Source organism: Perna viridis, chromosome 4 (genome assembly GCF_037379345.1).
Source record: "Perna viridis isolate PV_CMFRI_1.1 ecotype Kerala chromosome 4, ASM3737934v1, whole genome shotgun sequence".
NCBI classification, from domain to species: domain Eukaryota; kingdom Metazoa; phylum Mollusca; class Bivalvia; order Mytilida; family Mytilidae; genus Perna; species Perna viridis.
The window spans coordinates 7,252,650-7,265,503 of record NC_142448.1 but is presented as its reverse complement, the minus strand read 5'-3'; the positions used below and the strand labels follow the sequence as shown (position 1 = coordinate 7,265,503).

General features: G+C 31.2%; 1 protein-coding gene across 3 annotated transcripts in view; it reads right to left on the bottom strand.

Moving 5' to 3' along the window:
- The window catches only part of LOC148618689 (protein flightless-1 homolog), a 55,787-nt gene extending 43,608 nt beyond the window's left edge, over nt 1-12,179 (bottom strand). For all 3 annotated transcript variants that reach the window (XM_088577844.1, XM_088577845.1, XM_088577846.1), the window contains exons 1-6: nt 12,082-12,179; nt 7,580-7,690; nt 6,382-6,534; nt 4,074-4,159; nt 1,206-1,282; nt 626-710 (exon numbers count right to left, since the gene is read on the bottom strand). In XM_088577844.1, coding sequence (XP_088433970.1) covers nt 626-710; nt 1,206-1,282; nt 4,074-4,159; nt 6,382-6,534; nt 7,580-7,690; nt 12,082-12,144 — 575 coding nt within the window. In that variant the 5' untranslated portion in view covers nt 12,145-12,179. The remainder of the gene's footprint in view (nt 1-625; nt 711-1,205; nt 1,283-4,073; nt 4,160-6,381; nt 6,535-7,579; nt 7,691-12,081) is intronic.
- Between the last annotated feature and the right edge of the window lie 675 nt (nt 12,180-12,854).

The following is a 12,854-nucleotide window of genomic DNA, read 5'->3' as shown; positions in this document are numbered from 1 at the left end:
TCCCTAAAATGAATGAATCAGGACCAGGACTTAATTTTCAGAGGGAATTTTTACAGTAAATATTATCTTTTTACCCTATAAGAGATGTAATGTCACAGACTGTATATAATGTTTTATTGTTATAAATGTTAATCTGTTTTGAATTTGTAATGATCTTTATCCAAATCAAAAACCTTGTTTTTCTGGCTTAAAACAGTAATTGTTTTTAAATTTTTGTTGCAGTATTAAGACAGCAATGTGGCAAAGACAGGACAAGAACTTTGATGTATGAGTTCAGCTCACATTTTCCTTCAATTCTTATCAGATTTAAGTGAAGTGCCCTGTTATTGAATGGCTGAAAAACATATAACTACCAGTATATATAAATGTCTCAGTCACTAAATGGAAATGGCTATAAAAAGACATTTTTGCATACCTGTAATTACCCTTAATGGTCAATAAGTAGTTAAGTCTGGCATTAAACTTAAAAAAAAATCAGGTCATAAAAAATGAGTAACTTGTCAGGACAAAAAAGTCATACATGTAGTGAATTCAAACCTTCTAGTTATTTCATAAAACTATTCACTACATACAGATATAAATTACCACATAATTTTAATTTATTTTACAATGAGTGACAAGATACCTGAGCTGAGCATGGATCAGTGGATTATTGTTAAGAATCAAGGTCTGTAAGTTAGTCAACCTTCTCATTTGTGGTGGTAGTGTTTCTGAAAAAAGTGAACAAGATGATACTGGCATTCCCCAGTTCTTAGCAAGTGTGTTTGAGTAAGTATTCAATACTCATCATGTTATAAATTTCAACATCAAAATATGATATTTTAATTTTTCTAAGTAATATGTAAATTAAATCTGGTAGAAAAAGATTTCAAATGTAGTTTAGATACATCCACAAGCATACAAGAATTCATGATAAAGAAAAGTTTCAATCATGTGATTTTTTAAGGAAAATTTCATATAAAATTCATATGCTTGATACAGGTAAAATTCATATTAAGATCTATTTAATTATACTTAAATAGTTTGTCACTGTGGATCAAAGAGAATTCCTGTTTGATACTACATTTACCTCATATATGTACATCATTATGTATATGTAAGTACACTGTACTTTATGTGTACACTTATACATGTCCATTAGAAACATACATATCACAAGCCAGATATTTTGAATACTATATTTATAATTACATTCATACACTTACCTAAATTATTATCACTAAGGTCAACAAATATCAAATCAGTCAGGTTTATGAACAGTTGGTTTGGAATCATTGAAATACTAAAATAAACAATGCAGTTAAGAATTACTTCAAAAATCAATAAATTACAGATTACAATTCTATAGATTTTGCAAACTATAATTTTACTCAAATTTTAGCAAAAAGATTTTTAATGATACACTGATAATTCATGTAGTAGATTTCCATTACCTGGGATCTGATAATTTCATGCAGAACAGTAGAATCTGTGGAGGATTTACATAATGGGGGGGGGGTAACCTGGAGACCAATGTTTGGCCTCAAGAAATATGTGAAAAAATATTCATTGAATTAATTTGTGTAAATGTATCCAACAAGAGGGAATTCATCTAATACAGGTACAATTTATACGGCTTTTTCTTTCAAAAATATATGTATAAACAGATATGTTTCAGCCCTTCATTCCTTCTTGGATGCAGTAATCACCCTACATTTAATCCCAGTATGACCAATTTCAAAAAGATTAATTTGCCTTCAGGTCCTTTACAAACAGAGGAAAGATTTTTAATGAACACCCCCCCCCCACCCCGAAAAAAAAAGAAAAAGAAATAAAATCCTTTTGTGGTATAAATCCTTGAGTTAAAGTAAAGGAAAACTATAAAGTGATGGGGACTACTACAGCAGCCATATGCCTTATACCTACAGTTTATTTACATTTACACTGTAATACTGATGTCATAAACAATAGTTCATTTCCATTAGTGAATTCATTCAAATGAAATAACTAGTTAATATATTCAATAATTGACTTTTTAAAATTCAGATGAACAAGACACATAAATAAACAATGTTTGAAACAAGCATACTCAAAATGCTCAAGATGTGTATAAGTTTAAAAATAATGAAATGAAAAAGAGGTAAAATATATAAGGTTAAGAACACTTATTTTTCATTCAATTTTGAAAATTTTTCCTATTTAAATCTGTAGAAAGGCAATTAAAAGATTTTACAAAGAGTTAAGCATTTACAGGTTATTGGTCCAAAGTGGGGCCACATCACAGAAATCTTTTATTTATTTTTTTTTTAAATTCTTTTTTTTTTTTTTTTTGGTCAGATTTTGTAACTTATTTATTACATGTAACTTCCTCACGAAAATCCCTACCTAAATTTTTTAATCCAATTTCAGATATCTCTTATGGTTTTGGGTTATAGGGATTTAAGGAAATTGTTTTTTATCGCCCTTTAATTTAGCTTCTTTCAACTTAAATTGAACTTCAAATTTTGTGCAATATTGTGCCAAAACCAGCTGAACTGTAAGTCACTTTATTTAAACACTAACATTGTGTCTACACTTACCCAAAGTAAGTAAATAACCAGTACATGTACATGTATATATTCACTGCAGTGCCAAACAAAAGATATGCTTGATCGTTTATTCAAATTCTTTCAAAATATTTTTTAGTGTCGTAACATGCACAATACATGTATAACATTTTTAGAATTTTATAAGAGGGATGAGCCACATGGGGTCTACATGGATCACCCTACATGTCCATGTATGTCAATACATTCTGACATACATGTATACGAATCCAGTCTCTACAATATAGAATGCACATGCTTGTGATATTTGATGTACATTTTTTGTAAAAAAATACCCCGGACTTGACTTTTTATGAGCAACTTGGCGGGTGTTTCTAGAAAAGCAAAGGACGCTTACCCTACCGATGCACCTGGTCCATGCTCCCAGTTTTTAGTGGAGTCCGAGTTGCTCATTTACTTTTGTTACTTTGTATGTATGATTTTAGTTACTTTATGTTCTTTGTTGTGTATGTCTGTTTTCCATGTCTGGTCTATGTCCCTGGATTAAATTCTTTTGATTACCGCTATAACTTTGGTTCCCTTGATTACTCTTTGTATAAATATATGTACATGTGCATGTATTTTTAATCAAACAATTAAATGCTAAGTACATGTAATGAGGTATTAAACTATACAAAGTAGTTGCGTATGTTTTAAATATGGGTTTTATAGTACTCCTTCTTTTAAATTGATTGATACTAGTACAAAATGTGCATGTAGAGTAAATTTTTTTATAAAAAAAAATATAAAGCCTTTGTTCTTTCTGTTTCAGGTAAAGAAGCTTAAATACATTTATCCAAGTGATTCACTGTTGTGTGATTAGCGAGAGTATGATACAGACCCTGCCATGGGACGTGACTGATGCATTACAAGTATTGTAGAAGATGATGGAGGAAATACACCTCTGACCTGATTAAGCACCAAGTAGACAATCATTCAAGATTTTAACTTTTATATGTACATATCAAATGACTATCTGGTATTTAGAAGAAATTGTTGCTGCCTTTATAGATGTTTTACAATAAATTTAAAGAAAAAACCTGCAAGTGTTTAAGGTGCTATAAAAGGAAAGCTATATTCTTTTGATTATCTACCCACATGCCAAATATCAAAAGGCTACAGCTATTTGTATATGTCGAAAGATGAAAGAATGATCATATTTACGGCTAGGACATAATTTGTTTCATTAGAAACAGCCACATTGAACACAAAGTTTTAGAAAATGGCAATTATAGGCTTAATACCTAACTTTAGATTTACTTTTGCATATCTCAACCATGAACAGTTACCATTTCTCAAGGGAATTTCCTTATAACAAAATGGTGGCCTTATCTCCGCCATCTTTAATTTTTCGAAAAAAAATATATTGCAATTGTAAGTTTCTCATGGGGTCCTACCAGATGCACTTAAGTTTATATGTCACCACCAATATCACTTTCAGACGGTTTTGCATGGTTTTTTCATGGACAGCCTCTTAATAGCTTCACTTCTAATTGAAAGTTAACTCACTTGTTATGTGCTAAGTTAAGAACAATACAGTTTTTTGCACTTTCAAGCTGTGGAGGAACATCATCTAACTTGTTATGACTGAAATCCTGTAAAGAAAAACAAGAATGTGTTAACAATGAAGATTTTAATCAAAAATAACTAAAACACTGACTAAATCTGAAAGGGACCTACCCAGTGGAATGTTTTAAAAAGTCAATTATCCAACACAGTTCAGTACAGACTTTGGGATCACAAAATCTGACTCTCATAGTTATGGATTAAAAATTATGTTTTACACAGATATACAAAAAGTTGTTGTCAGGGCTCAATAATAACACTTGTCTGATTGTCCGATACTAGAGTAAAAAACGTCAGACAAGAAAAATTCAAATGAAACTTGCCCAATGGGACAAGTAGAATTATTTTGTACAAATAGATTACATCCGTCTTTTATGACAACCAAACTAATAAGCAAACAGGAAGAAATAAATAATAAATTTGTTATTTATAACAAATCAAAACTGTCAAATAAAACATCCATCTAAATCTGTGGTGTGACAGGAACAGGGATTCAGTTGTTGAAATTGAAATGGTAACATTGAGATGGAATATAAACATTGGCAGACACAATATGACATGTTACAAATGTCAACATCAATTTAAGAAATTTTGACAAAAATGTCAGAGAAATAAAGTTTATTCTTAAATCTTTTCAAAGTTGATTTTTGTTACAAGTTCCATTTCTATTCAGACAAGTAAGTTTTGGTATATGCTGGTTCTATTGGACAAGTGGAAAAAAAGGTTATCCTCAAAGGCCTGTTATACACATCTTTAACTGGTAATTAATCTATCTACATTTTCAATTATATAACATAAAAGTCTTAGAAATTACGTGCAATAAAATTTTGGTGACAGAAATACAAACAGACAGTAGGACTGATGGATGGACAAAATGTAAACTTTAAGGTCCTCATAACATGGCATTAACAATTTTATTTTAACTTATCAAAGCCATAATGTATTAACAAATAGTCTTAGAAACATGCATTATTTTTAAGTTATATACTTGAATATAAGGCCAACAAAAAAATTAATTGTAAGACATACATGTACTTTATAAAAAGGCCTGCAACAGTAAAGATCAAATGACAACCCTGTCTTTAAACTGGTTATACAAAGATGATGTTATGCTGAGACATAGTGTGTGATGACATGCTATAATAAAATGATTTGCATCAAGCAGCTTGATACTATACAAGAGACTGCATACTGCACAGTTGGGGCAAATATGGACAACACACAAACTTGATACAGCTTTGATATTTGATTGGGAATAGATATTTGACACAAGATAAGAGTTTGACCAAAACTTAAATGGTCCCTTTCAGACCCCTAATTCCTAAATACTTCCAGTAAAAGCCTCCAAAATCAACCCCAACATTCCTTTTGGGCTATGGCACCTTGAGGTGCAGTTTCAAAGAGATCCAATCATACAAACTCAAGTTATCATCCAGAAATCAGAAAATGGCTTCTTTCGGACCCTTATACACACTCAATTCACAGCCCCAAAATCTATCCAAGTCTTGTTTTGCCCTTTAGGCCTTTAATTCCTAATTGGTTCAATAACAACCCACAATATCAAGCCTAGTCTTCCGGTGTTTGTATGGCACCTTGTGGTACAATTCCAAAAAGTTTCATTAGCTTATTATAGTCAAGTTATTGTCTGGACATCAGCAAAATGTTAGTTTCTGGCCCCTTTATGTCCCATTGTGGTATAAACGTTCGTGAAACAATATAAAGACATCTATAGGCTTTTTCACGAGTTCCAAAATATATATACATGTAGCTCAGTTCCTTAAAATGCTTGTTTTTGGCCCCTATCTGGAATGGTATGGGCCATAACCTTCCAAAAGTCAATACTTACTTTAATGAAGTTAGTGATCTTGTTAAAACATTTTTTGTGAAGGTCAACCAGCTAATATTCAAGTTTTTGCACAAAAATTTATGACTGGTAGGACTGTAAAATCCTTACGTATATTTGATTGGCAAATCTTCATATGAATGTTCCTTGGTCTCCTGCATAGAATTGAAGTGGGGATTTTTGATCTGTTGTAAAACATGACCACTGTTACTAAAAATAGAACATAGGGGTCAGACAGTAGTTTTTAGCATATATCTTCAAAACCGTTAGGTTTAGCTAAATTCTGACATGGGGTAAAAGAGATCTATCTATGGCCTTTGAAAGGCAAAATTCAACCAGGGGAGTGATTCAGGCTCCTGGGAGCCTCTTGTTTCATATTTATTAGACTGGATGAGACTTCCAACTTACCACAACTTGTAGATCTTCTAGCTCAAAAATTTCTCCAGGTATACCTTTATCTGTGATTTGGTTATCACGACAATTTATAGTACGCAATGAAGACAGCTTGGCCATATCATCTCCTAACTCTTTTATATCATTCTTGATACATGAGAAATGTTCCTATTAAAAACATGTTGTAAAAAGAAAAATAATAATCATAAGATTATAACTAATAATCATAAAAACTGTACAAGTACATTTGTCAATTTTCTCAAATACGTGTACCCAAGGTTAAAAAGTTATTTCTATGAAAACAGATGGCTAAACAAATCGATCAACATGCATGAAAATAATCTTGAATCATACATTATAAATGTAAGCTAGATTTTATAATTAATGAGTTTGGATGAGGTTAATATCATGATTTACCAAACAAAAAGATCTAATAATGACCAAAGTATTTAAAGATCTCAAGAGTTGATAAATCATGATACATGTATTTACTAAAATCAGAAGTTATCAATTGTTTTATTGTATGACTAATCTGTTCTGAAACTTCCATCTAACAACAAGCTCATCCACACTAACATGCTCAAAGGTGAAATTCAATACAAGGATCCAAAATGTAGCATTTGGGACATTTATCATAAATCATATCATTAGTTTTCTTCCTGTGTGTGTGTGTTTTTCTTTTTGTTTTGTTATTTTTTTTTCTCACTGAATAACTCAAATAACCTTTAAAGTCAGCGCAAGGAAATCAATGGCTTGTCTGGTACCTTTGATAGCTTTGTTAGTAGTAAAGATACCTTTAATTCCATCTTCATTTCAAGTTAGTAGTATATTTTTTTTGTCATGACTTGGACCAGCCATCACAGCAATTGTTTATATACCGTCAATGTTAGGTAATGAGAGCAGTCATTGGCAGAAATAAAGCCATCTCAATATATTGACAAATCATTAGTATCTATTTTAAACTAAAGTATTTTACCTGATATATTTGGGAAACACGCTGAAGCTTTCACAAATGATGACTACCTTGTGTGCCAGTTTGCATCATAATTTACAAAGAACCAATTAAACCAATAAAATTCATTAGTCATATAATAAAGTTTCTTAATGTGCAAAATGGGGTTTAAAACACATGTAAACTGTATGAGTACATGTTACAAAGATGTATATTAAAATATCTATAAAATATTGGTTAAAATATAATAACAGGTTATACCAATTTCTTCAATTTATATATTTCTTCCGGCATCTTATCAAGGTGAGTTTTATTAAGCCTCAACCATCTCAAACCAGACATATCAGCTATCTCTGCAGGAAATTTTTCATCCTAAAAGAGAATGAAGAAAACCATTGATAGAGTTAGACAACAAAAATCAACTGTAGTATATAAAAGTTAGTATAATTTATTCCATGCCTCGTCAATAAGGATGAATTTCATTTCTGTTGTAGGTTCAATACAGGAGCATTTGTTCAAGTTCATGCTAACCAGAGGGTTGCCCTAATTTAATGAAAGGTTGTGCAATAGAACATACATGTAATAGCCAAATACCAAAAAATATACCCATTTTGAGGTGCCTACATTCCATAACTCTAAAACGAAACTGTCAAAGGTCAACATGTTTTAAAATCAGGGACTATAGGAGCATAGTAATATCAAGTCCTTGTATAGATATAAAACACCTTTTTCTTGAGTAGTATTTTATTATTTTGCATATTTCATATATACATGTAAAGGGTGACTAATGGTTTTAGATCCTGACTAAGACTAGAGCTAAAAACCTGCTTTATATATGCATCAAGAGTGAATCCTGGGTACATGTACATGTATGTCATGAATGAAGGGGTTATTTTGATGAATTGATAACTCATCACTGGAGTTAATACTTTCATGTTTTAGAAATTAGTAAAAAAAATTTTGGCACCCATTTTGGCTCTAATTTCTGAAAATTGGTGACAAAAATTGACAGATGGTGATTTTTCTAGCGATAGAATTTTGAAAGCCAGAGTAGCCCCTGAAACATAAAGCAAATTTCTTCCAAAAAAGAAAAAAATTGTTCCATAGAATATTATCAAAACTCATATAAGCCTTTTTGAGTGATATTGAATCCTTTGATATGTGGATGGTTGGACACACCATAAAATAAAATGTTCACAAAAAGATTGATTTCACATTACATGGAAACTGGTTTATGGTTTTGTACAAGACAAATAAAGGATTTCAGAGTTCATGAATATTTAAGTAGATTGGAAATACTTCTGTTATACATGGATAGACATTTCCAATGTTTTATGTTCATTATTAATGTCTTGATCTAAAATTCTTAGCAATATTAAAAATTATTGAGACATTACCTCCCACTACACATCTCTGATCGCATACAGTGTACATACAAAAAAGCTGACATTTGCATAAATAAAACTATAAAATATAATAATTGGAAAATGGAATATATAGAGCAATTTGTTTGGTTAATAGCTGTTGTTGTTGTTGCTGGTATATTCCTCTGATGACAGCAGACCACTGTACTAATTGTAGATATATACTAGTAAAATGTTGTGGTGTTAAATTTACTGGAAAGCTGGAACACTGTTAATAGATTAAAGTTTCTAAATTATACATGCTGTAGTTTATATGTAGTTGAGTGCAAGTCCTACTCTTAGCCAACAATCACATGCCTTGTGCAGGTCATAGATAAGGTTCCTCAACAAACAAGATGAAATCAGTAGCTTCACCCATGATGTTAGGGATGGGTTTGAACAGTCAATTTAACACTGTATCAGTTATCAATTTATCATCACTAAGCAATTCTGTTAGTTACCAATTATATGCACTTCAAGCAACTGGGTAGAGTGTAAATGCTTCTGACACACAGGCTGTAATGTACAGCATTATAATATGAAATGTTAAGATGTCTTTGGTGTCAGTATTGCACATCAGATAAATGTTGCTTATGGCCTGCTGTTTAAATCTATGTTGGTGAAATTGCAGTGTGTACATGCCAGTGATAATGTGAGCTTAAACTGTAGCTGTCGTAACATCAGTCAGGGCATAATCTTGGAGGCAACATGGAGAATTCAGTCCCAAAGAGTTTTTAAGAATTGTTAAAAGTCGCCAGAGAGAAAGGAAATTGCTGTGCAGTTTGACTGAAGAGAGATAACTCTACCACTTCCAGGTAATAAACAACCAAAATGATGGCAATTTTATTACAATAAATACATTACCATCATAAATTCTGAGTAAGTCCATCTGCGCAAGTCAAGCAGGCGGAGTCCCTTATCTAAAAATATCATCCAATGGGAGGATCTTATAGTAGCCATGTACCCTTTATTCCTCCATTTAATTTCAAAAGTAAGCAAGAAGCAATACAAAAAAATAACAGGGGATGAAGGGGAGGCTGGGAGGGACCTTTAATTTATGATGGTAGGTATCTATTTTATAAAATCCCATTTTACTTTAAAAATGTTAAATTTTATTACAATTTTTTAGAAGCCAAGAGGAATCTTAAATTGGGAGAAGTTATCAAGTACACTTAATTTTCATCAGTTCCAAGCAATTCAGTGAATATTTCACCTGTTTTGATAACTCGGATAATGAATAAAACTGGCAGAACCTATTTGAATGAAGGATATGCAAGTTGAGTTCAAAATCAAAGTAATTAATCATAAAAGGTAAAGAACATTTTGTGTTCTTTGATTAACTATTTAATTTATTAGGTCAATGAGTGGCCCCTGTATTGTTTACAATGGTAAAACAAGAAAATTGTTAATTGACAGGTTTAGATCACAGTTTTTGTGTGTAAGGGGGTATGAAGTGACACTTTGTTTTGATAAGGGCAAGCAAAGGGTAATAACTTATTAAAAAACCATGGAAACCTACTGGACAATGGACTGCCACTTCAAGATACAGTTATTCATTTATCAATTACTATATTGTATAACTATCAATTTGAAAATAATGCCCACTAAACAATGTATGTCTGTGCAGGTTGATTTGTCCCATAATGTATCACCAACAATACCAGTGCACTCATCATAATGACAGAACAGAGACGATTTACATGAATTATCTTCTTTTTTTTAGGAATGAGACTAGAAACATGCTACTAAGAAACAAGTTCTCAATGATAATCTGATCACTCACTATATTCTATTACAATTACTAATTCTACATGTACATGTACATTTGCAAGTGAAGAAAATGGAATTACAGGATTAAACTTATTTTATTTGTTCATTTATTAGACAACATGTCCATAATAAGATACAACTTCATATCAATGTGATAAAATATTCTAGGGTTTAAGAATGATTTCTTCCTATTCAAGACTATTCCTATTCACTCTTCCTATACACCGAATTATAGATTATGCCTTATGTCTTGAATGATGTTTTTCTGTAAATGACCAGATGTGTGGTTATTGGGATGAGTTTTTTTTAAATTGTGAGAATGAGATACTTAAAAAAATCTATTTTCCTTTTTCTCAGATCAAAATTTCTTCCCCCAGTATTCATCAACCATCTTGTCTTTAACATGGTTTAGCTTAAACATTCCATTAGCTTGAATGCTGTTGGCAGCTCATTCTGTAGTACATCCAGGTATCTGACTTGAATGAACCAACTGTTTCTCTTTTCAACTATGTCTAGTTGACATAATGCGAATTCATATTCTAAACATTCTGGTTGGTTGGATATGTAGAAGAACGTAATGAGTGAATTCTTCCTGGGCCGTAATTAGAATGGTTACAAAAAGAGCATACACTGTTGCTATTGCTGCATATCTGTCTGAACCTGTTTCAGGAATTTTCTTTCCAACTTTTCCAGTTTATTCTTTTCTTGTAGTAGTAATGTTGCAGTTTCTAGATTGAAAGTAATTCATAGCCTGCTGAAGATGATGTAAATCTTGTGACAAAAGGATTGATCCAATGTTATTCATGAAATTTACCACAAACAATAGGAAAGTTCACCAATCTCATTAGTGGTATCATATTTACTAATTTGCATATCAGTAAGTGTCATATTGGTTGGCAAATAAATAACTAAATAAACAAATGACAATTTCATGATCAGAATCCCAATTTTCAAAACTTAATAACTTTGTTAATTTATATCCAATTTCTGTTAAATGTTTCAATTAGATAAAATATTTCATAATTTGTATGTGAATGTATAGATATTTTACTTGAAAAAATAAATTTGAAATGATTTTTACATGTAAACCTCATTTTCATATAAAATTATTTTATATTATATTTTATTTTTTAATAATAAAATTATTTTTATAAATTTATGCACACAGTCTAATTACTGAATAATCATTTAAAAATTCCATGGATAAAAAGAGTTTTTTTTTTGGCAGTAAAGGGAACAAAAAGAATTTTTCTATCATCTTAAAATTTTTTTAAAAAGTTATGATGATTTAAAGTTGATGCCCCATGCTACTAAATGGATTTTTTGCCAACCAAAACCAAATTACAGGTTAGTGATTACATCACGAAGAACTGTCCTATAAATCATGATATGATAGTCCATTATAAATCATATGAAGATATTTGATACATCATAACATGTTACATGTACAAAATCTAGAAGGAAGCGACCCCTCGGTCCTAACTCAGTTGAAAATAGGTAGACCATGACTATTACCTATTTTTTTTGAGTGAAAATATTTTCTGTATGTGAAGCTATGTAAATATTATAAATATATTGTAAAAACTTTACCTGAAAGTCATTACGAGTAAAATCAACACCCCTAACAAACGGCAGTACTCCAGTGGCCGCCATGATGGAAATTTAGAAAATCGATGTAGGAAAATGAGTGTTGGAATTTCCGGGATTAGACTAGTTCAAAAGAGCTTATGTTTCATGCCGACTCTAAATATAACTTGTTTTATTTCATTTATATTTATTTATATTTAGGATCTTGTGGCTCAGTTTATTTAAAATCCGACTTCTAAGGGAGGAGGCGTTATTGTTTTTTATTCTTTTTTTTAAATATAACATATGTATTTGTTAAAATCCATTTGTTTAAAACAAATGCTCATCAAGTCACTTTGCATCTGCCCTGATTTGGAGAATATGCATTATATTTGCGTAAGGTCAGTCTTTTTTTCTTTTGTTGTTATCTCAAAAATATCTCAATGTCACGATTTAAGCTGGGACTAATAAAACATTAAAACATCAGTTTTATTTAATCTCTGGTTTAAGGTGACCCTGAGTCAGGGACTTTATATACACTCCCTGCCCAGAGTATAGGTTGTTTTTTCGTATTGCACAAACGATGTGGACATTGAAGCTAGGACTGAAGTGACAATTACGGTGGAACTTATAAAATAAAAAAAAAATAATGATAAATAAAAATACACAATGTATGATTTACGGTATGATCACTCGCGCCAAGAATGCTTTTGAGGATTTCACTCGTAAGTTCCGCGCACCCGTTAAATTTAGGCGTTCTTCGACACACGTAATAATATTTTGGTTATTCACTCTTT